Source organism: Cyprinodon variegatus, unplaced genomic scaffold (assembly GCF_000732505.1).
Source record: "Cyprinodon variegatus isolate N-32 unplaced genomic scaffold, C_variegatus-1.0 Scaffold286, whole genome shotgun sequence".
NCBI classification, from domain to species: Eukaryota; Metazoa; Chordata; class Actinopteri; order Cyprinodontiformes; family Cyprinodontidae; genus Cyprinodon; species Cyprinodon variegatus.
The window spans coordinates 917,160-941,498 of NW_015150739.1; the positions used below are offsets into that span (position 1 = coordinate 917,160).

At 37.9% G+C, this 24,339-nt stretch overlaps 2 protein-coding genes across 3 annotated transcripts; both read right to left on the reverse strand.

The window, feature by feature from the left end:
* Positions 1-1,832: 1,832 nt before the first annotated feature.
* On the reverse strand, positions 1,833-10,750 carry LOC107090222 (tripartite motif-containing protein 16-like protein). Its single transcript, XM_015383488.1, has 6 exons — positions 9,964-10,750; positions 7,203-7,298; positions 6,717-6,950; positions 4,431-4,602; positions 4,087-4,182; positions 1,833-2,652 (listed from the first exon to the last, which is right to left on the reverse strand). The coding sequence occupies exons 1-6, from the start codon at positions 10,639-10,641 to the stop codon at positions 2,048-2,050; spliced, it is 1,881 nt and encodes a 626-aa protein (XP_015238974.1). The 5' UTR covers positions 10,642-10,750; the 3' UTR covers positions 1,833-2,047.
* A 2,635-nt stretch (positions 10,751-13,385) lies between these two features.
* Positions 13,386-24,294, reverse strand: LOC107090230 (fatty acid desaturase 6-like). 2 transcript variants are annotated; one of them, XM_015383502.1, is made up of 6 exons: positions 23,784-24,294; positions 20,104-20,204; positions 18,991-19,171; positions 18,669-18,856; positions 14,329-14,508; positions 13,386-14,125 (listed from the first exon to the last, which is right to left on the reverse strand). In XM_015383502.1, exons 1-6 carry the CDS (start codon positions 24,028-24,030, stop codon positions 13,976-13,978), a joined length of 1,047 nt encoding a protein of 348 aa, XP_015238988.1. In that variant the 5' UTR covers positions 24,031-24,294; the 3' UTR covers positions 13,386-13,975. The 2 variants fall into 2 exon arrangements, with proteins under 2 accessions (XP_015238988.1, XP_015238987.1); XM_015383501.1 differs by having other exon boundaries at positions 20,104-20,270; positions 23,784-24,030.
* Positions 24,295-24,339: the final 45 nt, after the last annotated feature.

Here is a 24,339-nt window from a genome sequence, read left to right on the forward strand (position 1 = left end):
CCCATTGTTCCTTAAAGTGCCCCCATTTTGTCATCCTCCTCCTGGCTTTCTGTAGGCTGTATTTTAAAATAGAATTCAAGGTCCTGCTAATTTTTTTCTTTACGTTTTTAAGACCATCCAGGGTCTTGACTGAACTTTTAGTTGTTCCCCATCATGTCAGAGATTTGCACTTAGCTAAACATATCATTATTCATTTCCCAGAAGAAGATTAAAAACAATAGGGGGATTATTTATTTGCGATTTTTGCACCTAAGCTCTGAGACTCCCTGTGAGCAGAACAGCAATCCATTACAGAGGAGCTTTTAGACCACAAAAACATGCTTGCACATACAGGTCTTTGATACAGTTATCACCTATCTTTGTTTCTTATAATATTTCTTAAATATTTTTATTCTTTAATACATTTTTTAAAACAAGCTCGAAAGTTCACCTAAAAATTGGTAGTTCTGGAAGTCTGTTGTAGTAGGAATATTTCTCAGAGAACACAGCAGAATTTCCTCTTAAACAAAGTCCTCAAACTTTCAGTGATTCGCACTAAGAAGGTGCTTAAATAACATTAATAGATTGTTTGACATGAGATTGTTGATGCGGAAGGTTAGGACAGAATGTGTCCTTCCCTAGAAATTTTAGAACAGGTGGTACAGGAAATAGAAACGGAAAATAAGCGCATGTACTTCCTGCGGAGGATGAGGAGAGCTCACCTGCCCCCTCCCATACTCACAACCCTCTACAGAAGCACCATAGAGAGCGTTCTGACCAGCTGTAGCGCCTCAGACTGAAAGAACATGAGAAGAGTGGTGAGAAGAGCAGAAAGGATCATCGTGGCTCCTCTTTCCTCCATAAAAGACATTTCATCCCAGCGCTGCGTGTCCCGACCCAGTAACATCATCAATGACCCCTCACACCCCCATCATAGACTGTTCTTCCTGCTGCCCTCTGGGAAGAGGCTTTGCAGCATTCAGTGCTGCAGCTGTTGAAACTCTAATCTGGACTCTGCATCACACTTGAAAACACATTTGGACTAGCAACTTAGCTTTTTTCCTAATCCCTTTAAATAAAACAAAACTCAATATTAGACTGCATTTTGCACTGTATTTGTTTTCCACTCCACTGAACCTTTCCACATCAATGCTTTTTGCACCATGTCTTTAAACTGGTTTACCTTTTCTCCTACTCTGTTACACACTCCTACACATTAGGACCACTGCTGCACTTTATAAAAGGTAATGTTCATTTCCCTGTTGAAAGCTGTACGCATTGAAATTTCATTTTATATACAGTCTGTACACAAAATGACGATAAACTTTGTCTAGGTCTAGGTAAATACACAATTATATTGAGACAGTGGTGAGGTTTTGCATAGGTGTTAAATATGTGGTACTTTTTCCCAGTTTAAATCAGGGCTCTGTTCTGAGCACTTCTTATTTGATTGGCAGGTAAACAGTTAAGGTAAGATAGACATCCAAAGTGAATATCAACAACATTTGATCTGTATTGTAAATAGAGCATTTCTAAAGAATGAATGAGGAACAATTGAGAAAATAATGACCAGAGACAGAACACAGGTAGGAAAGAGAATTAATGCATGAAAAAGAGGAAATTGTTGGTTGTCTGTTAGAGTAAAGGGGGAAGGTGACAAGATAATAGTGAGACAGGTTGTAATGTATGGCATCAGACGCAAGACTGACATACTTTTATATAGGTTCTTGTCATTTTTAATAAAACCTGTTACATTTTTAATTTTAAAACAAATGTGACACATGGTGCATTTTTTGTAATAAATAGGTTACACTGAGACAATAGACAATGTCTATAAAGAAAATATATAATTTATTCAAAATGGATAAGCATAATATTTATATCAATACAGAACAGTAACAGAAAACATCCTGTAACAGTAAGCCCAAAAACCACAAATATAATTCATAAACATGCGTGAAACAAAATCATTTTCCTGCAAAACACATAATCAGGTTTAAAATTTCAAAAGTTTTCACATATTTTTCCTTTCAGATATCATTAGCTCAGTTTATTAAGCCCATTTTATTTATGTTTGTGGAGAAGTGCCTCCATCTGCTGGGGAAGTGGGAGGAGAGGGGCTTTTCAGAGGTAACGGTTCCCCAGGGGCCACTAGAAGTACAATATTCTCCTTCTTTGGCAGAAAGAAAGCTGGATAGAGAGGCTCTAGAAACTGGGTCTTGTACTGGTGAAGTAGTGGCATGGTCTCGTCTACGCCATAGAAAGAAATAAGGCCTTGCGAGTAGTCAACGTAAACACCGATTCGAGTGAACTTCCCCACGTTCAGAGGTGTCTCCTCGTTGTTGTGCCACGCTGAGAAGCTCCTCCCATTCCACTGGAGACACCAGGAGAAGTTGTTTCCTGTGATGCAGCTGTTGTTCTCCTCGCCCTTGCGATCGATGCTCTTGTACGTGAGGCCGACATGCGTCCCCTCGCCTGTGAGGTCGGCCTCAAAGTAGTGACGACCCACGTAGAAGCTTTCAGCAGCCAGGACCTGGCGGCAGTTCTCAAAGCGCTCGGGAACATCAGGATAAGGATGCTGCCAGGGTGTGGTGTTGGTCACCTTTTTGTTCTCCTCAGTTAAGCGGAGGAACTTGTGAGCTGTGTTACCATCGAAACTGACTTGGGCGGCATCTAGAAGGAATTATTCCACATGTTAGTTGTGCAAAATAATTGAAAACAAATTTGTTAAAGTAAATCTGTACCCCAAATTCATTAAACCATTTATTTGCTCTGAATGTGTGTAAAACAGTTTATGAGTCTTTTCAGATATCAAACTGCTATGAAAATAACTCTTCCACACAAATGGATTCTCTCTGCATAAATAGATTATCAAGTCATACCGAACACTCAAAGTGCTTTAAAACTAGAGCCAGACACACACAAACATGCACACAACCTGCAGATTGATAGGCTGCTTGAGTTAAGTGCCCAAGGCTACATCCCACAGGACGGATGAACCAAGAACTGAGCCAAAATCTTCCGACTGCAAGATAAATTCTCCTCCCACTGGTTTACTCAGTGTTACAAGTTTTTCCCCCATTGTCAAGCATATTCCTCAATGCTATGACAAAAGCAGATGGATTTAAATACCCTGGAACTACCACAATCTATCGGGGAGCAACCCTGTCAGCCATTGCAGAAGCTGGCATTTTGAGGCCTCCTTAGGGGACATGCTTGAAAATAATTAGCCTTGTATAAAATAGAAATAACTACCTCGAAGTATTTGAAAAAAAACTTCTGGAGGAGGGTTGATCCCTCTCCAGTCCATAAGAGCTAATGTCCTGTATGTTTCAGATGTCTTTCTGCTCTGAAACGGGTACATCAAGGATTAATCACATCCTTAACATGTCGTCAAGTTTTATTCATATGATTTTTGTGTGTTGAACTAGAGGGAAAAAAAATATCTACAAAAAACGCAGGATAGTGGACTTTGGAAACATAAATTAGATCCCACTACTTTACAGTAACAAACTAGCCAATCAAATGCTTCCAGGTTGGTGCTTTGACCAATGAGCGCTAAAGGTTGTAGAAAAACAAAAGCAATCCACCCTCTTGTGCATCAATATCATGCTATCGACTCTTTGCCAGATCTAGTAGTTCCTATCATGTTTTTTTTTTAATCATTATTATTTATTTGTAATTATTCATTTATTCTTTGTATTTTCCACATTACCTCAATGGCCCGACTGCCTGATAATGAAACCTGACTGTATAAAATACATAAAATCTGTCTAAGACTGACAGAATAAATGATAGCTTGCTGTTTTTGGTTTATATTGAAGAAAAGACAACTTCCCCTCATCCTGCCTATATATGCAGCTGCCTGCCTTTTCCATACTTGCAAGATGGATGGGGCTGTTGCCTTTATCAAGAAGTCAGAAACACTGTGCTAACTCTATATAGATTCCAAAATCCTCTTTGGGATACACAGGAAAGACAACTATAAATGCACACAAATACACTGAAGGGAATTTCATGTTGCCAGTAATTCTAAACAGTATTGGAAAATAAAAAGAAATTGGATTCAAAGTTATTGAGGAGTTTATATTATAGCCATGTACTTACATTGGAGAAAGTCAGCGCGTGTCTTCGGGTTAGGTGCAGAAGAGTCATGTTTAGCAGCTGTATTTGTTTGAACTGTTATCTTTATACCTATTTCATCTGAAGCAGAAAAAAAAAATCCAGTTAGACAAGTATTCAAGTCTTCCCTCCCCTGAAGATCAACCTGTTTATGTAACATGCTAAAGCAGTGACTCAGTGGGCACAAATGTAGCTGAACACATGCAACGAACCATTAGAAATTCCCTGCATGCGGCAACATGCCCAAACAGTCAAAGAATGATCTGAACATCTGTACCTTTCTGCAGATTGCTCTACTTTTTCCTGTGCTCAACTTCAGGTTTACTCACCGTTGTTACACTTCTCCTTGACCTTCTGAATGTATGTAGACACCAGCATGTCACAAAGATTCTTAGTGGACTCCTCGATCACGTGGCTGAAGGAGTCCAAACGGTCCTCCAGGCCGATGTAGATGCCAGATGGAGAGTTATCAGAGGTTTCTTTCTTCCACTCTGCATATTCCTGAGAAACAAGCACAGAGAAGCTCAGTAATAGGAGCATGGTGATCTTCAGGTGTTAGTGAAGATAAATGCTTTTCCATCAATCCATCCATCCTAAACAGAGCAACAGATTGTAAGGGAAAACTGCACTCCTTATTTCACCCATCAGATAGAATCCTTCCTCAGAAGAAGACAATTTCTAATGCTTTTAGCCAGGATTTATTTTTATTATGACCCATGTCTTCAAAACCAGTCACCTTCCTACAAATGCTCTAAGAATTCATCCATTAAATGCACAAACATGTTTGACATAAGGAACCCTGGGAGACTCCATCTGACAGCTGGAACCGGACTCTGTGCTGAGAATGTCAGCACAGTTCAGAGAGAGCAGATAGCTCGCAGGAGTGACAACTGTGTCATATTTTGGGTAACAAAGTCAATTCTTTGCATTTCATGTTTTCATCAATATTATTTTAAGCTCATGTCAGAACATTTTCCAAACATAGAGGAGGATTTCTTAATTTTGTTGGTGTACGTGGGTTGGTGTATGTAAAATTTGCTACAAAAGTTCAAAACAGCAAACCCATACCAACAATGGTATTGCATTATTAAGGCTTTTACCAATTTTCCACCATCAGGACACATATTATATCTTGTCATTAAATACTGCTGCCTTTCTTACGTCTTTCAGCAGCTACAGTAGATGTCTTTTATGCTATCAGAAACAGTAAATTATTCATTTTTAGCCTCATTCATTTTGATCCACAATCTTTTCTACCGTGTGGGCAAAGATAAACATATATATTTTTTTAAATCTTTGGTATAAAACTAATGATCTTTGTTAAAGTGCCTGAAAGTAATAAGTGTGTGTCCCCCTGCAGCCATGTTTTGAGTGGATGGTGTAAATTACTTCTCAGTTAATTTAGGAGGAGATTGCTTATGAATAAACTCTTTTTTCCGATAACTATAAAAAGCTGACTCAACTATCAGCTGTCTCTACATGCTCATTCAGGAGGATTGATTAGTGCATTCTTTACTTGTTGCAGTTTGCATGTTTTCCCTCGGGGGAATTTAAAAAGAAATGGATATACTAAAATTAACTCATTATCACTGGAAATAAGTTAGATTGTTGATAACTTGATTTGAACAGGTTTTTTAAGATTGTATTGAACTGAATATTGTTAGGGTTGGGTGGAAGTTGGTTGAAGACCCAAATGCAGAGAAGTGGAGGCAGAGATGTTCTGACTTATTATTAGCAGATTTGATGTGGTAGGAACAGAATTAATCCAATAAATAACTGGCGGGGAAATCAGGAACCAAAACAGGGAAACACTTACTGTAGTAGGAACATACAGTGGGGACGAGAAATGAACAGAATTCAGCGCCGATGAACTGTAGAGGATTATTTATGGAACATAAAACCAAGAGTGGAGTAATCGGTTAAGTGGGAGCAGATGTAGACAGAAGCAGCTAGAAAGGAGCCAAGGGGAAAGGAAAGAGGCACTAGGGGGCAACAAAGGGTAACCAGGGAAAATAAGGTTTAACTGTAAATAGAAAATAACTTAAACTGAAGTGGAATAAAACTAATGACTACAAAATAAAGAATAACCAAGGGGAAAAACTAGGGGATTAGAGAAGGAACTGGAGATAACCGAAGCCATGGAAAACATAACCTAAGGATATAAGAAAGAATAACTAAAACTAGAGCAAGGAATAAATGACAGCAAAAAGGCTGAAAAGAGATAAGAACGAGTCACAGTAAGAATTGAAAAATAATATAAATCTTGACAATACAGAATAATAAAATAAAGCATAACTGAGAACCAAAAAGTCCAGAATGGCAGATCTTGGCAAACCTGTTTAAATTTGAGATATTTGATCGTAGTTCTGGAATTGAAGTATTAATGACATTACAAGGTTACCAAAACTATAATACTTGAAAATCTAAGTTTGAAAAAATGATATTTATTTTTATTTGACCATATCAATATTTTTTTAGGATTCTGCTTAAACATAACAAAATTGCATATTTTTCTCCTAAAGTTAACATGGCTAATAAATGAAGATCCATTCAAAGTTTCTTTTTGCTTGCTGTAAAATGTGATAATGCATTCATGTTTTGTGCTACATCCTCACCTGCAGGAAGTCAACATCATTTTTATTTTTAGATAGCTTCTCCGTCTGGGCCTGTGTCTTCTTCAGCTCTGTGGACCGCTGCTCCAGGTGAACCTGGATGCCATCAGCCTGCTTCAGCGCCTGACTCTCCTCGCTCTCCAGGATCTCAGTCAGCTCCTTCTTGGCCCTCTCCACGATGGCCTGAAGCTCCTGGAACTGGCTCTCGATCACCGTCCGTACCTTTGTCACCGATTGCTGTGAAATATAACAGGCAGAGAATGCAGTGAAGCAACACGGTGATGTTACATACCTACACGCCCTAACAGGGTAAATATTTGTTACCTCATCGCATGGCTACTACAGCTTTATTCTGACCTCACAGGGAAACCTGTTTGTCCAGAGTAGCTTTAAAACTTTTCACTAAAAATAGCTGATTCGGTGATTGGGATACGTTTTTGTCTCACAACCTTTAAGTCATCTTACAGATGAGTCAACTCTTCTGTTTACCTCAATAGAAACTCTGTTGTCTTGGAGTTTGTTGATGGCGTTGTCTCCTGCTGTCACCATCTTCACCATCTCAGTCTGTTTCTCCCGCAGCTCCTTCTGCGATCAGAAGGAAGGGCAGCACAAAGGTCTGAGCAAGCCTTCTAGTAGAAACTACACCACATTTAGTCATGCAGAAAATATGTTCTTAACATTTAGGAAGATGTAAACATTTACACGTTTTTGTCTGGTTTTCTTTACTCTGTCAGGGTATTGTAACATTAACATCCTTTTTTTAAAACAATTTCTTTCAGAGGTTTTTCTTCTTGTCAGGTTAGCTAGATGGGTCAGAATTCTTAAGGCAGGCCTTGACGGCATCTAGAATAAGATTCAAACCCTGGGGCAAAAATTTTGCTCAGTTTCTTGAGTCGGCATGCCCATGTAGGTTAAAAACACGTTAAATGAGAGCAGGAATTCACTGCCTGTAGTGTGCGTTATTACAGAGGGGTCTGACACAGGAACCTGAAATATTGGAAGGAAATCGGTTTACACATCTGTATTCCATAGGTCTGCTTTTATAGTTTCTATTCTAGATAAAATGTGTTATGTGGTATAAAACATGGCACAGCTATTTATTGTCACTGTATAATTTACACCCTGTCGTATCAATCGTTAGGTTGATAAGACAGGGTTCAGATGAGTTGCCAGCCTCTTCTTAAAAGAGCTTCTAATGGAGGATTCAATGATGTTCCTAGAACATGTTGAGTAAACTGACCTTTCTAAGAGTTTAGGACTGGCCCCATAGCCTCCTACCAGTATGACGATCCCAAAAAAAGACTTTCAAATTCAGATGCTAAAGATCAATCCCAATTATCTCCCTTCAGCTGCTTGAATGCAGGATTCATACAAGAATATATCAGGTTCTATGTTCTTTATTTTAGTTACGATTTTGCCAGCTTCTCTAGGGAGGGGTCAAACCCAGAACAGTTCATAGATTTGAGGTGTATGGCCAGGGAAAACATGACACCTTATTAAAAAAAAAATAATAAATAAAAAAAAAAGGAAATAAAGTGAGGTATGGCCCAGTTTGAAATGAGGAATAAGGATGTTTTCTAGTTTTGCATAAAGAAGCAACAGAAACTGAATCTGCCACCAATGGATGGTAAGGCGGGGTTAGGCATGGTTTATTCTGCTGAGAAATGACCAGAGGTATCGGTCATAATAACTATGCCTCAAAATGTTTAAAAGAAAATAAACACTTCTGATATAAGTATATTGATCAAGGTTAGAGAAACATTTGCAAAGATTTACACTTTATAAAGGATCTGGTTCCAGAAATCTAAAATGGAAATCATTCCATTTCCAACACACCCAGTCAACATTTAAGGATGGGGCTAAAATATGTAAAAATGAAAATGAAAATAAATAATGATAATAATTATATAATTAAATGTTGAACATTATTGATCTCACATTGGAGAAATTTAACTCTGCATTTAACCCATCACATTGGGGAGCAGTGGGCTGCCATGGTATGGCCCCCGGGGAGCAGTGTGCTCAGCGACTCAGAGTGCAGGCTGTGGGGATCGAACCGGGTACTTGCAACCTTCTCAGAGCACAAGCGCACTGCTCTGACCACTAGGTCAACACTGCCTACCTAGGTAGGAGAAAATGGGACCCTAAAAGGGACCGTCAGGGGTCTGGGATTTTCCATTGTATAGAGGAATGCTCCAAGTTAACTGCAGAACAAGATTTGATACAGAAAAACTCTGGAACCCTCTTAGTCCTACATTTTTTCTTTTTTTTGGTCCCATTACATTTTTTTAACACCAATGTCACAATTTCCGACCCAGCAAGAGCCTACAAAGGGTTCTTAGCTGGTTTTAACCGATTTGGTCTGAGCCATTGTGAGCCTGGATTTACTTAGTACCCATCTATATTTAAAACCATACAGGTCTAGAGTAAAATACAATTTGTTATTCAAACTGAATTATTTATATCTATTATTGTTTCATTTAATTGTACTGCAATCTTTAATCTAGAATAGATCTGGTTGACCCAAATGTTTCCTCTTAACTAATCCATGTTATCGCAACCTTAAAATTACCAGTTGGTCACTTTAACTCCATTTTGTCTCATTCCAGTCCACTGGGTCAATCTCATAACCTGACCATTTTGTGGTAAATCAACCTGGGCCTGAATTGGTGCAGATTAGACCCAGGATTTACTGGTAGTCTAAAAAAAACAAAAACAAAAATGAAACAAAAAAACAGGGAAATTATACTGTTCTGTAGGTTGTTTGAGTTTGATATTTTCCAACAGCAGCCTGTGACATTAATAGGTGTCTCTGCAGGAATTTGACTCAAGCTGAGGGTCGGATGCAGATATTTGTGGCCTTAAAATGGACACAGAGATAGGATTACTGTTGTGATTAAATCAAGTGTACCCTGCTGATGAATGAGGAAGTTTGCAAACAGCTGGGGGATTGGATCCTACTTCTGTTCAACATTGAGGTCATTGGGGAAACATTATGGAGCCTAGAGATTTAAGGATCTCCAATTTTCATTTCCTCAAAAATGTGTTTGGCATATTTACAAAAACTAACAACACCTAAGAAATAAAACACAACAAAACTATGCAAGTGGCTTTGAAAATGGCAACAGGGTTTTCAAACTTAGATAAGGTCAAGTCCATTTTAAACTGTCAGTCCCTTTAATCCATTTTCTTAACAACTGATGTTCAAAAAAAAACATGAATAACTTTATTTTGACAAAGCAACACTTGCCTCTATCCGTCTCCTTGCCTCCCCCACTGGAGTTGTCTTGTGGCCTTTATGCTCCTCTTTCACACAGTCCTGACAAATGCAGCAGATGTCAGCGCAGCAGAAAAGCTCCAAGGGCCACTTGTGGCTCTCGCAGGTACGCCTCTCTATGTCCCTGAGCGGCTCCACTAGTCGATGGTTCTGAAACTTTGGGTTCTCCAAGTGAGGCCTGAGGTGCGGCTCGCAGTAGGACACCATACAGGTGAGGCAAGACTTTAGGGCCCGGCAAGGGGTTTCAATGCAGGAGTCACATACCACATCATCGGGGCCCAATGGATCCTCCGTTACTTCCTCTGGTTTTGGCTCCTGGTTTGTCTGTGTTTCTGGCTCTATCTTGTTTTCTGCTGGGATTTTGGGGTCTTCAGACTTCTTCAGACTGTCTTGTTCTCCTAGGACCTCCGCAGTCTTTGGGTTCTGACTTTGTTCTTTAGTCTTGTCCTGAGGAGCAGTAGATGCTCCATTTTGCTTGAGACCATTCTCAGAAGCAGGTTTGACAGAAGTACTCTGAAGACACTTTTGGACATCCTTTACAGACTGACCACAAGCTGCAGGCTCACCTGCTTTCAGATTACCTGGACTGACTTCACACAGGCTCTGCTGTTTGGGCATAGTGCAAGTCTCCACTGCTGCTGGATCTGCCATGTCTCTGCTGTTCTCTTAGTTCGCTCCCAACCCTCTTAAAAGCTCTGAAAAAAAAACTGGCTGAGCCGCTTTTATCAGCCCACAGTTCCTGGTTCAAACTGAAGAGCCTGAAAACCCCACCTTTATTCAGAGCTCATCATTTCAGTCTAAAAGAAACCTCCCACTAAACACTCATATGCAAACCAAACTCCCACAGACACAATCAAAACCCTCCCCTCCTTACAGGGTGGAGTCACAAACCAGTAACATCAGCTGAAGAACAGCTGACAGAAGAAAAAACTATTACTCTGGCTCATATGTAACACAAAAACCCAGACTTTTAATCAGACAAAAGATGGCTACAACCAAATTAATTGGTTAAGGAGCTTAAACATTCTTCATATCAAGAGTTTGACAATCAGCTGTGGTGTTTTACTTTGACTGCTGAGGAATTTGCTAAGTTCAACAGGCTGAAATGTCTGCTGCTCAAAAATCAGGAGCAGATGCAAATGTTGTCATTGTGTTAGGCATTAGAGTTGCTCTCTGCTACCACCCAGTGTCCAGTGGTTCAGATTTTCCCAGATCTACCAAGGATTTAAGTTCTTAGTTTCTAAAAGAATAAAAACTCAATTGATTTGTCAACTTTGATTTTGAAGAACATTTTTAAACTACATTGTGTTCACTTCTGCAAGTGTTCCATCTCTTGTATTGGCCATGACCCATCCTGCTTCTACCACTTGTCAGTTAAGGTCATTTTTGGTCAAGCGTACATTTCCAGTCCATCACAGAGACATGGAACCCTTCGCACACACCTAAGGGCAGTTTAGAGTCACCTAAAAGTCATGTTTTGGACCGTTGCAGAAAGTCAGAGTACCTATACATTCACCATGCAGAAAGACTCAAAGCCTACAAGGATAGAGTGCAACAAACTGCGCCACCTTGCAGCAATTAACACTGATTAAAATGGAAAAGGGTTTTTTTTTTTATTGAACAATTTTTATGAATGTTGCCAAAGTTATTGATTTCAAAGAGTTAAAAACAAAAAACCTTTATAGAAGTAATTTGTTTTTATTTTCATTTATTGTCAAAAGAGTAAGAAACCACATCTAATCCACTGTAATGTTGAGTTTATTCCACTGGGTGGCAATAAAATCACCCATCCATAAATATCAGGTTATCTTTGCAGGGTTCCAGAGGGCAAGAGCCTAACCTCAGGTTATTCCTGTACAGCTGGGACATACAGGACAAACAACTATGCTTAAACCAGTTATCCTAACCATTTTGTTTTGGGACTGTGGGAGAAAGTCCAAATGCCTCCAAACTCCATAGAATAAGACCTTAGGCCAGGATTCAAACCAAGCACATTTTTGCTGAAAGGACACAGTTGTACCAGCTGTTTATCTAAAAGAAATTAGAATGGAGAAGACATAGAAACCCACAGGAAGCAAGGCTGGAATTTATGTGCAGCAGTGTCAAATAATGCCACACTAAGCAAAGAGTAAAAAAAAAAAAAAAAAAAAAAAAAAGGAAATAAAGTGAGGTATGGCCCAGTTTGAAATGAGGAATAAGGATGTTTTCTAGTTTTGCATAAAGAAGCACAGAAACTGAATCTGCCACCAATGGATGGTAAGGCGGGGTTAGGCATGGTTTATTCTGCTGAGAAACGACCAGAGGTATCAGTCATAATAACTANAAAAAAAAAAAAAAAAAAAAGAATTGCCTTTAACATGACTAAAAGTTCTTATGTCCTGTTTTCATATCCTTTGCCTTAAAGCACCAATCTGGACTCACTCTTTTGCTGGATCCTCTCCTCACTTTCAGCTGTGTGAGGACTTCTTCCATGTACGACCAATTTCCGTCACCTCACAGATTCTGAATGATTTCAGGATCTGGACTCTGACTAGGCCCAGGATTTTGCATTTCCTAATTCTCAGGTTATCCTCTGTGGATTTACTTGCATATTTTATCATTTTCACAGGATCTGTGTTTGTTCAGTTTTTGTATCAACTAAGTTTAACTCAGGAGGGGAAAACTGAAAACAGATGGAAGGGGTAAAAGAGAGAAAAAAATCTTTCAGTTTATTCATTCTAAAATCAGAGACTCATTCACAGATGACAGGAAATAACAAGAACGCATAGAGAATGGGTAAACAGACTCCACAAATCATAAAAGCAGCCCGGTTGCATTAAACACTGACATCTGAGCTCTAACTGGGTTAAAACTTTAAAAGTTTCAGCATATGACCGTAAAATCCTGACTCTGATCGTCTAATCCTTGGAAATAGCATTTCAGGACCTCCCACTATAGGATTATTTCACACAGTTAAAGTTTAGAAGGATAGAAAAAGATCTGATTAACCATTTTCAACAGAATTTGTGGCAACCTTTTACTTCCCATAAAAAAATAACATGAAAGTAGAAACCATTCCACTTCTGAAGGCTGTTAAATAATAAAGAAAATAACTTACCAATTATATAATAACATTTTAGCACCAGTATAATAACATTTAGCCAATAATGTAAGATTTTATTCCATTGTCGCTGGCAAAAAATGGTTTAAAACTCTAATAATCTTTGCCAGTTATGTCAAAAGATATACATATAATTGCAGTTCTTCGAAATTAATGCTTTTAAGCTGCAGATAAGTTAAAAATGAAAGGAATCTTTGATTATTTACAATAAAGTGTATGTCATACTAACCTTTTATACTGAAGGGCAATAATATTAATAAGTTATTGGCTTAAAAACATTATTAGATAGTTGTTGGCTTTATTCCATTTAAAAAGGCAAAAAAAGCATATAGAATAAGGCATTTTTGTCTTGCCGACAATTTTTGTGTGTCTTTAACGCAATAAAATTGATATCTGCAGTCTGGAAAAGTTTTGTGCTTTTAGCTTACAGAACATTTAGTTCCATGCTCACTCTTCATCACACACTTTTCCAATTTCGCCTGATAAATGTACAGGAAAATCATCGCCTTTAGTAAATTTGTTGCAGATGCATGATTTTCCAACTTGAGTTGAGGTAGCGTATGCTGTATTTTGGAGGTAAAAGGGGAAGATGATGATGGTGATGATGATGAAGAAGAGACCCTTCATGAGACAGAAAACAAATCAGTAGAAAAATCTTTGCGGTTCCTGATTGGAGAACATGTTTTTTGGTTAAATCTATGTGTTAGTGCTTCAATCATCTGCTAACATGTAAGCCTAAAGATTAACATTTTAAAAACCATCTCTCATAATTTAAACTCTACAGTGCAAATGTATCTAATGCCTTGTGTTTTAAAGGCTGTTTTTTAATCGGCATGATGTAAGCTGAAAAGTCTCAGTCCAACTAGCTCCAGCCCCTTCGCTCCATCATTGGACTCCCACCAGCTCTGTGATGGGTGGAGCAAATACCATTAACTCCTGGTATTTGTTAAAGAACAGGTGCAGACGGGACAGGTAGGAGGCCTCCTGATATGGAAGTTTCCTCTCAGTCAGGTACTTGGATACAACTGGCTTCACCTGCACAAAGTGAAGCGAGACAGTTTTAATACCCAATTATTGGCCTAAAAGGTCTGTATGGTAAACAATTTAATTGAACAACTGGTTGCATATTAAAGCCCATATCTATTATTAATAATAAAGCCCCTTTGGATTTCAGCTTGTCCCAGGATCTATATCATTCAGGTTATGTTATATATTTGAGGCAGTAATGCTTACTTCACCTTTAGACACATGTTGTCAGACAGAAAGGGGAAGAGGTGGTGCTCTACATGGCAGCTGATCAGAGAGTGTCCAAACATCCAGTCCAGCAGAGGGTTACGGGGAAGGTTCAGCACTCCGTGGGTCATCTGGTAAATCCTCTTCGGCCGGCTTGTTGGGGAGAACATGGGCAGACCAATGTGCTGCAATAAGACAGATGTTCTGATTTATATCTAACGCGATTCAGCCACCATGTAACTGCAGTAGAGCACATCACCCCAGTTCTAAAGTCCTTACACTGGCTCCCTGTATCTCAGAGAATAGACTTTAAAATACTTCTGTTAGTCTATAAATCCCTGAATGGCTTTGCACCTAAATACATCACAGACTTGATATCAGTGTATCGACCCTCCAGACCACTCAGGTCTTCTGGCTGCAGCCTGCTCTGCATACCTAGAACCACAGCTAAACGTGAAGAAGCAGCATTTAGTTCCTATGCTCCACTTATCTGGAACAAACGTCCGGAAAATTGTAAAAGTGCGGAAAGCCTGAGTTCCTTTAAATCAAGACTAAAAACACATTTGTTTAGGATGGCCTTCGACTGTTCTAGTTAAACAGTTTAACTGAAACATCATTAGTTCAACCTTTTTATTTTCTTTAGTGCAGCTGTTTTAAATATTCTTTTTTGTTTTTGCATGTTTTATTTTATTTTATTTTTTTTCCTACTTGATTTGATTCTGTTTCATTTTCCTATGTTGTAATCATGTAAAGCACTTTGCATTGTCTTTGTACTGAATTGTACTATACAAATAAATTTGCCTTGCCTTGCCTCTGATCAATAGAGCAAGTTTTCCTGCAGATTTTAAACCTATCCTCCTGTTCTCAAGAATGATAAATTTCTTAGTCATTACGATCCAGTCACTACATGGAAATGTTCTTCGAAAAGTAAAAAACCAATTAAATTTTAAATTTAAACAAAACTATTTCGCAATGTTTCTTTCCAAGTAACCCATCAATCTGTTTTGTTTTCATGCATAAAAAAAGTTCCCTTTGCTTTGATGAAGTAACCAATTTTTAACCCGAAGACGGGAACTAAACCGGCATTTTTAGACACATAAGAAGGATTTCAACACTTGTCCAGTAAAATGTCAAAATGATGCCTGTGACATGTGGACTGGATTAGATATCTATGTATACAGATTTTTAGAAAAGAGTTGATTTAGGGGTACATAGTCCTTTGACTAGTATTTTGGCAGTTGTAATACATATCTCTGTCTCTCACCAGTTTTGCCAGATTTGTTCAGGACTGTGCGTCTCTCTTTAAAACTCTTGATCACTGCTCTTATTAGAACGTTAAAAAGCTGTGATAACTTCGCATCATTCTCCTGCTTGGTGATCATCAACAACTCTTTTTCTCAAATCAAAACTGAATAAATTTTTTTTTGGCATCACGCTTCCTGCTTGGCTGGTTTGATGGCTCTAACTCTTAGGACACCACTCAGTTTTATATTGATAAAACTGAAAACTAATAAAATGATTGAAGCTGTCAGTATTACTGAGTAAAAGCTCATGATTAGGTCAAAGTGACTTGTGCTTTGGCTCAAACAAGGTGGGTCCCTAAGGGGGGTTGCTAATGTGTCCCTGGTCGTTTCTGGAATCTTTTTAATAATTTTATTCTAGATAAAAAGTAAATCAATGCAAGTATCCAGCATAAATCTAAGATGTTTTGGATTTATTTATCAATTTAACAGCCCTTGGGATATTGTTGTAAAAAAATAAAAAAAAAGATTTAAAGATACTATTAACTTTGTCCTCAGATGAACCTTTTTAGACTGAAAACATTTCTGTTTTCCAAATTAGGATAGTTTTTTTTATTTTTTTTTAGCTTTCTTATGCTGTTCTACCTAATTAAAAACAGGAATTAGGTTATAAGAGTGAAATGCTTTGGAATTAGCTTCAGATCGCACCAGAGTGTACTGGTGTACCAGAGTGACATTAATCCTAATTTAACAAGAGATTTATTCATTTGTGCTGCTCTACAGGGAATGCAAAGCATCTCAAAGGGGCTTTCCTCTGATTTTACAACAATACTTTATTGCATGGGGCCAAACAAAAGTTTAAATGCAGTCATCATGGCTAAAAACTCCCTGAATTTGAGACATTTAGTTATCTATATGAAAGGTTTATATTATATGGTGGAATCATGTTTTGACAAAGACCCTTAAGAGGTTATAAAAATGAAGAACTCTTTGAGTTTGTTGTAAAATTGCTGCAAAACACAGGTCAAACAAATCACAAAAAATAACAGCAAGTTGTTTAAATTCCATCTGAAAGTTTGCTTTATCCTTTCAGGTGTGTCACTGTTTAAATTTACTTAAAAGAGATGGGAGGAGATTGAAACTGCAGCTGTGGGGATTGTGCAAATCAATTCCAAGAATTTCTAAATCTTTTTGTTACCAATGCCCCGTGAAAACCCAATATTTGCAGGATGTTTTCAGTGTCATCAAACAAATCAAATCAGAGGTGGAGCTCGACCTAAGAGCTCTGACTCTAGGGGGTGGAAAGGAAGGTGAAACCAGCCAAAAACAGCACCCAGTGACCCAGGAGACGCTGGAGAAAAGGTCTCCAGTCCGACCTCCCAGTTTAAACAAACATCAGAAACCTATATTTTCCAATCCACCTTCACACACTTTTATCTGAACAATGTACAATGGCCTGCAGGATCCTGCCTGGGAAAATCAAGCCTGGATTGTTTTAGTTCTCTGATGGTAACACAATGCGGCCTGCTGCTGGAGTTTCCCACAGCGCCTGTTATAAAACGCTCTCGTGATCAGTTGGCAGCAAATGAAAAAGAAGCAAAGCTGTGGGGGATTTGGTTTCCAAAGACTTTTAAGAATAATCTGGATGATGATTTGAGGACGAATCTCAAATGAAATTGCATACTTCACACATACAATAAAAAAGGCTACATGATAAATAACTTAAACAGTTTAAATAATTCGGGTTAAAATATCTCATAATTCTGTTCATTCAAATATAATGTTCTCCCAAAAATATCTCAACCCCTGTGGATTTCTGATGTAGTTTCAATGTAACTGCTGTCATTTCTAATAATTTGTGTTTTATTCTTTACAAGTATTTCAATCTAGAGACCAACACAGAGAAAAGCTGCAATTAGAATTGATTGATCTCACAGTAGAGGAATTTACTCCTGAAAAGTATTGAATTTATTTACACAGGTAAAACACTCATATTCTTGTGCATATTTCTATTTACAAAAAAAAACAAACAGCTGACTGTGAGGACTCAGTGACTTTCTGCAATCCCTTTCACCTAGCATGCATGTAGCGACAGTGGAGAGGAAAACTCCCTTTTAAAAGGAAGAAACCTCCAGTAGGACCAGGCTCAACAATGGTGTGAGCAGCCATCTGCAGAGGCTGAGTGGGGTTCTAGGAGACAGAAACAGATGAAGATGTAAATAAATAAGTTCTTTGGTGCTCGGGCCCCGGCAGAGGACTTCGGTGCTGTGAAACTACATACGCTTGGATGAGTAACCTTGAAAAGGATTAGAGAAGTCCTCCCCCCGGGTTGAAAGTTGGTGAAAGTTTGCTTGCAAGCGGGAGAGAGAATGTAGGCCAGGAGCTAAATGGAGGGGATCTTGAAAGATGATTGGCTGGAGCTGAACGAGAGACATCGCAGGGGGTTTAGGTGAAGCTGATAAGAGTCTTTCAGATTGAATTTCAGCCTAATCTTAATTACTTTAAAGTAAAGGGCAGTTGGTTAGTAGTTAGACCAGGTTAATCTATGGTCTTCTTTTCATCTGAATTTATCAAAACTTGTCCCTCAAGGGTCTTTATTAAGAATTTTGTTCAGTTTATATAAATATTGTAAACCAGAATCTCTGGCTTTATTTTGATAAAACGGTTATTTGTCTTCATGCAAACACAGCTGCCTGACAAAAGCTTGGTTACTGCAGCTCCATCAAGCTCCTTAAATGTAAATCAAGGAAAACAACTGTGCTCTCCAATCCAATCTCATTGAGTTTACTTATGATAATATATATAGAACTTGGGAAAAATATGTTTTTTCTACAGGTAATGTTTTACTAAAATAACCACAAGGCACTGAATGATTTTAAACCATTTTTAAGCAAACTACATTTGGATGTCTATCCTGTTTAACTCAGTCATTTCCTGCTTTTATCTTAACAATCTCAATTTGTTGAGTATATTATAGGGTTTACCATCTGTTTTAACAATGCTATCTTGTATACTTTTAAACAGGTCTTTTTTTTTTTAAAGACGCTTTGTTTGAGATTTGCATTTTGGATAAAAGAAGAACAAAATAGGGACTTTGTTCTCACCTGGAAAATGTTGACATGGATGTACGGCACAGAGAACATGGCTCTGCTCACCAACATGCAGAACAAGGCTCCCTGCGTCGACCTGAAGCCGGATACATTGATGAGCAGCCAGTACTGCGAATACAGACCTAGTGCTATCATCAGGAGCGTCCGAGCCACCGCGAATGAAGAATGTCCTTTAAGATGTGCTGCAAACAAACGAGACATTTCAGGAGCATCCAAAAGTAAAAAAAAAAAAAAAAAAAATCAAGTTCAAGCTGGTAATTAATTTAGAAATTCTAGAAATATTAAGATGAACCTGTAAACCTTAGATCCGTCTTACCGAGGGCAACAAGAGGAGTGATGAGGGGCACAGATAGGGGGGCTATGAACAGGTAGACCATACGAGGTAGGAAGGGGACTTTCCAGACACTGGAGTCCCCCAGTCCAATGACGTTAGTGTGTGCATGATGCATCTTAATATGGCCATGTATGCCGGCTTGGGCTGAGAATGAACCACAGATCTAAGCAGAATAATAAAGGACTACAGTTAAAAAAAACAGACATTAGAACTAAACATGTACTTCAGCAGATGATTTAACAGACTAAATAAAAGGTAGGTGTCTGTTTTTCTAACTTAACCTTTGGAAATTGCTGGCCAAAGGTTTAATTAGCGATAAGGGAATAATACCAACCTTTGTACTTTATGCAAATTTAGAAGTTTAGTAAACTGAATTACTGGTTGCCTGGGTTGCAGGAAGTTACTACCGGTAAATAGTTTTTTAACAACATATTCTGCTTTGCAGCTGAAGATATCTCAAAGATTTAGATACCTGCTGAAAAATACTGGAAGTTAGAGGTTAATTAGAGAATCCAAACTACCCTGAGTTTTGAACAGAGCGATGCCACTGTTATCTCTCATGTCTCTAAGTCACCCCATAAATCAATTTATGGGTGCATCTCTTGCTTAGGGTGCAGGCTATGACAGGAAAGTGTGATACAGGTTCAGTACACATTTTATTTACACTGACTAACAGAAACAAATATTTGTTTTTACTGTCTGGCATTAAATAAGACTTTTAAGTTAGTTAAGATAACCAACATGATGTAATGTTTTTCTGCTAAATACCCAAATAAAATATAGATTTTTTTTACAAAATCAGGAGCTTAGTATTCTAGACTAAAACTTCCTTTTTGAGCTTTAAGAGTTTCTGGTTTCCCTTCACAGGATTCTCTACTTGGTCCTGCAAACTAGTGCGGTTTTCAAACCTGACCAATCAGGACTTCGTGAGCTTTTTAGATGGTTTTAAGGAAATATAGTTAAAAACATAAAAAAAAAAAAAACACTTTAAATGAAGCCCTGCTTAAGATATTAAAGTAAGAATATTCAGCTCTAAAATATATTTTGGTTTCAATTATTTAATATGGTAAAAGATTAAATATTTCTTCTGCTCACCTCAATGAAGAAGATGGACCAGAACTTTCCCCAGGTCTGCGACTCACTGAGGGCCCCATGGCTGGCCAGATGTGTCCCTTTGACGGTGATGACAGCGTGAGCTACGCCCATCAACAGCATTCCCAATAAAAACCACAACAAATGATGTGAGCCCAGCAGCAGGAAAGCTGGAAGACACATCACAGGTGATATGATGTAGCTCGCAATTCCTTTTTGATGTGCTTTTAAATTAACTGGAAACTCCTAACTTGCTGCATGTTAATCTGCATTTAAAATGGATTGCAACCCTTTTTTTTATATTCCTACTCTCCCTACTTTACATTTTTGAACCCAAAAGGCTGCAAGAGCTTCATGATAGATATCTTGAACACCTGAAAAAGGAGGAAAATGATGGATAAACGTGAAAATAAACGTGAAATAAAATAAAAACCACTGTTAGTTACTTGGAAAACTAAGTTGCCATCTCATCTTGATTAGAAAAAATAATGAACAAGTGGAGCTTCTTAAGAAAAGTATAGCCAAAAGGCATATTTCTTTTTTTTATAAGAAGTGATGGCAGCAAGGTTTAGGTTGGTAAATAAGATTCTGAAATTTGAACCAAACTGGGTCAGCAGCAGGACAATGCTCCAAAACGGAACAATCATCAACAGAAAGGCTTTAAAGGAAAAGCAGTAGGTGTCCCAAGGGTCTAGTCAAAGTAAATATTTTTTTTTTTTTATGCTTTGGTGGGAGACCTGTAAAGCGATGAAACTATTGGTTTAAAATAGTCATGGTCAGAAACTTGGTCAGGTAAGATGTGGCCTAAAATAAGCCATTAGCATATCTTCATCAAATCATGATTTCATGTTGTTTATGATTAAGTCTAACCCTATCTTCAAAATCATGCACCAGATGTTTTTTTCTAATATTGTCCAATTTTAGGAAACCAGTTTTAATCAGAACCTTGGATTTCTTGTAACAGCCAACAGGAATGGTGTCCCATTAGAGTTTTCTGCTGGTTAGATTATTATGATCATGAGGAGAGTATGTTTGAACTCCAAGAATCAATAAATTTCCATTTAAACATCTCCTAGCCAGCGGATACCCTCTCTTTTTCTTGCCATTCTCTAAAAACGTTTTGCATGAAGACCCACATAGATTCTGAAATTGATGCAAACAACCATGTAATTCCTAAATCCCATTTCTTCTCCAATCTGATGCTTGGTTTTAAAATATCTGCTCCTTAGCTACTTTACAGTAGGTGCCTAAATGCATTGCGTTGCTGCCATATAATTGGATAATAACATTAGGAAGAAATGTATCTGGTTTATCTGATAAGATGGCAAGTGAGTTTGTGTGTATAGATGTTATGAAACTTGAGAAATTGTAATAGGAAAGTTTTGGAAGGAAAGCAAGATTTTACTGTCACGTTTGACTAACATGCATTATTATTTTTCTATTTAACTTTTCTATTTTTTGTTTAACTCTATGATACACTCAAGCAGGAGAATACATGACATAGAACCTGCATGTTTTCACAGTGGTCCGCTACAAAGACAAAATCTGTTGCAGTTTATTTTTCTGAATTAATGCAAAACATCATAGATAACATTGTCTGATAGACAGAAAAACAGATTCACAAAGATGATCCCAAAAAAGCTCTTTTTTTGAGAGCCTAAGACATATGTCTGTGTTAAGTCTTTGCTGTTAGATTATGTCTGCTGCAGATAAATTCATTTTCCCCTTTTTATCCATTTTATATTTTTTTGGTACTATAGGGCATTTATTTTAAAGGTAGACTGACAGGAAATGGGGTGGAGTGCAGAGAAGACGTCCAGCAAAGGTCTTTTCAGTTTGAAAGGACCTCCATAAGTACATAGTTAGCAGGTTCCCTACCCTTAGTTTATCAACCAAAAACTATAACTAGAAATTTAATAGAAAATAATAAAAGCTGCTAAAATCCAAAATGAACACTTAACATAGCGAGCCAGGAGGAGAAGTGATCAATGAACATTTTTTTATCTGCTTGAACAGACAGAAATCTATCCAAACTTTCAGAATAAGTTTCTAACCTGAAATGATTTAGCAGGAAGATCAGGTGGTAAAATGAAACCTTATCTGAAACCAGAGAAAGCTGGTCTGCCTGTGTCTGACACTTTTTCATCAGAAACCAGACTCCTCACATCTCCAGGTCATCCTTTTACCTACATATTAGAAAACCTCTAAATTAAGCAGGAATGTTCAGGAGTTCCTTATCTGCATAATATAAAGAAGCCATCATTGTTGGCATTGTCAAAATACATATAACAATTATCTGTATACTACTTTTTTTTTCAGTAAAACTAACACTGCGCAAGTATTATTTTGAAAAAAATCATTGCTTATATAAAAAAGTTGTAGCTATGAACTTTAACATAGAAGTAAAATCGGACCTTTTTCGGCATTTTACAGCACTGCTGTGAGGATTTCTCAATATGGAACTACAGCTATCTTCCCTCTGACTCTAACCAGCTTTTCTATCCTTGCTAAACGGGCATCCTTACAGCATGATGCTTAAACCACAATTTTCCATTGAGGTTGGTGTGCCAAAGGTAGTGGCAGTGTTAATTTCCTGATGCACTTATATTTTTGCACATTTGAAACAAACATTTAATCAGACTGGAGCAACTTTTAAACCTGTTTGACCTTTAGTTGACCTTTAGCAAACACTCTTCTGTAAATTCAAAAGGTTTCTCTGCGTGGGTGCAACAATATTTTATTTCCCTTTGGGATTAATAAGGTATTTTTTTCATTGAACTGATAGAAAGGACTTAGGTGATGAAGACAGCAGAGAGGATTGTGGAGATCATCTAGACATTGTTTACTGGACAAATCTAGAAAAGTTTCTAGATGTATTGAAGGTCAATTAACTAATTGTACAACCTCCATTGGGAAAACTTTGCAGCATTAAATCAAACACAAAAGCACTTAAAAGAGTTCCTTCCTCAGATCCAACATCCCAAAATCCACCTCCTCTTAATATCATAAACACACTAAACAATAAATACAAACAAACATCTATGCCGATCATTCCATTTCAAAGCCTGGACTGGTAATAGCTGCACTTTTAGTACTTGGTACAAACTATATTTCTAGGTACACTCCTACAAATGTTTTGATTTATTTTATTTATTGATGTTTTATATTTTATTGTATTCATTTAACACTCATAATGGGGTCCTCTGAAGCAGAGATTGTCTGAAAAATGTTATGTTTTTATAACAAATCTGAAACAGTCATTGTCAACAGACCTTCCACTTGAGGATCTCTGGCTTCTTCATTGTTATCGTTGGTCTCTGGGCTGATTCTTTCTTCTCTGTCTGTTAAAACTGGCAGCTATGTTTAAACCTCTCCAGCAATGTATCGCAGATCCCTCTGCTGTGAAGCTCTAATGTTCTTTAACGAAACCTCAGAGGTCCACATAGATGGACTTTATTTAAAAAAGAAAAAGAACTGGTTGCACTGTATATTAGTAAAGATGATCAAAAAACTATTTCCCTTTCCAATTACTTCACAGTGTTTAATACTAATGAAAGTAATTGATGTATATGCAGTTATATTTAATTTAAAGCTCAACAGAAATGTGAGAATATTTAGTTAAACAGTTTCAGAGCCACAGGGAGTTTTATCTGGATGTTTACAGCTGTGAGTTTTATCCTTACCAGGCGGAAGGCAGAGGAACGCTGCAGTCAGGATGCTGCAGTCCACTCCCCTCCTCTCCCACCAGCTACTCTCTTTCATCACCTTCTGCACCAGCCTGGTCAGCTCCATCATCAGTGACTCCTTATGTACATTTTCCTCTACTCCATTTGTCATCTCTGAAAGCACTCCACTCCTCACTTTTAAGCCACCATCACCTCCTCCAAGGACATCCTCATGTTCACTGCACTCTTCCTGTATGTTCGGCATGCTGAAGGACCGGCTGAGGACAGAGTTAGTGCACAGTTAAGTGTCCCCCCCGAGAGCTGCCGTAGATAAACGCTGCAGCACTGAACAAAAAGTCCACAGAGAAAAGTCAACTCCCTTTTGGTCAGGATCAGTCAGAAGCCAAGCCCCCTTCTCGTTGCCTTCCTGGATCCTCCTCTCTCACCTAATTTCTTCTTCTTACCTTTACTTTGAATATAATGGACCAGTGGATGAAGACTTTAAAAGATGGATTAAAAAAAAAAAAAAAAAAAAAAACTGAACTGACACAACAGATTTCTTATTCACAATGAA